The sequence below is a fragment of the Colobus angolensis genome, unplaced genomic scaffold (genome assembly GCF_000951035.1).
Source record: "Colobus angolensis palliatus isolate OR3802 unplaced genomic scaffold, Cang.pa_1.0 Scaffold65, whole genome shotgun sequence".
NCBI classification, from domain to species: Eukaryota; Metazoa; Chordata; class Mammalia; order Primates; family Cercopithecidae; genus Colobus; species Colobus angolensis.
The window spans coordinates 3,556,617-3,556,989 of NW_012120154.1; the positions used below are offsets into that span (position 1 = coordinate 3,556,617).

At 56.8% G+C, this 373-nt stretch overlaps 1 protein-coding gene across 5 annotated transcripts in view; it reads left to right on the forward strand.

The window, feature by feature from the left end:
- The window catches only part of LOC105527791 (chromosome unknown open reading frame, human C22orf23), a 12,357-nt gene that overhangs the window by 8,932 nt on the left and 3,052 nt on the right, over positions 1-373 (forward strand). For all 5 annotated transcript variants that reach the window (XM_011964250.1, XM_011964245.1, XM_011964248.1 and 2 more), the window contains one exon: positions 131-313. In XM_011964250.1, the coding sequence (XP_011819640.1) occupies positions 131-313 (183 nt within the window). The remainder of the gene's footprint in view (positions 1-130; positions 314-373) is intronic.

The following is a 373-nucleotide window of genomic DNA, read 5'->3' on the forward strand; positions in this document are numbered from 1 at the left end:
GCTTGCAGTGAGCTGAGATCTGGCCACTGCACTCCAGCCTGGGTGACAGAGCGAGACTCCGTCTCAAAAAATAAATAAATAAATAAATAAAGCCATGTGGGTCCTCCCACCCCCACTCTTCATTCCCCAGAAGGAGATGCTTTGCCCCTACAGTGCAGCCCAACATCCAGCCAGAGGGTCTTACCTTCCAAGCAAATAGCCTCGCCTATCTACCTGCCTCCCATCCTCACAGCCCGTCCCCACCTCCGGCCTGCCAACATGTGCCAAGCCAATGGGGCCTACAGCCGGGAGCAGTTCAAGCCTCAAGCCACCAGTAAGTGAGGGTCTCAGCTAGGGCCTTTCCCCATCTCCCTGGGGGAGGACAGGGGAGAGG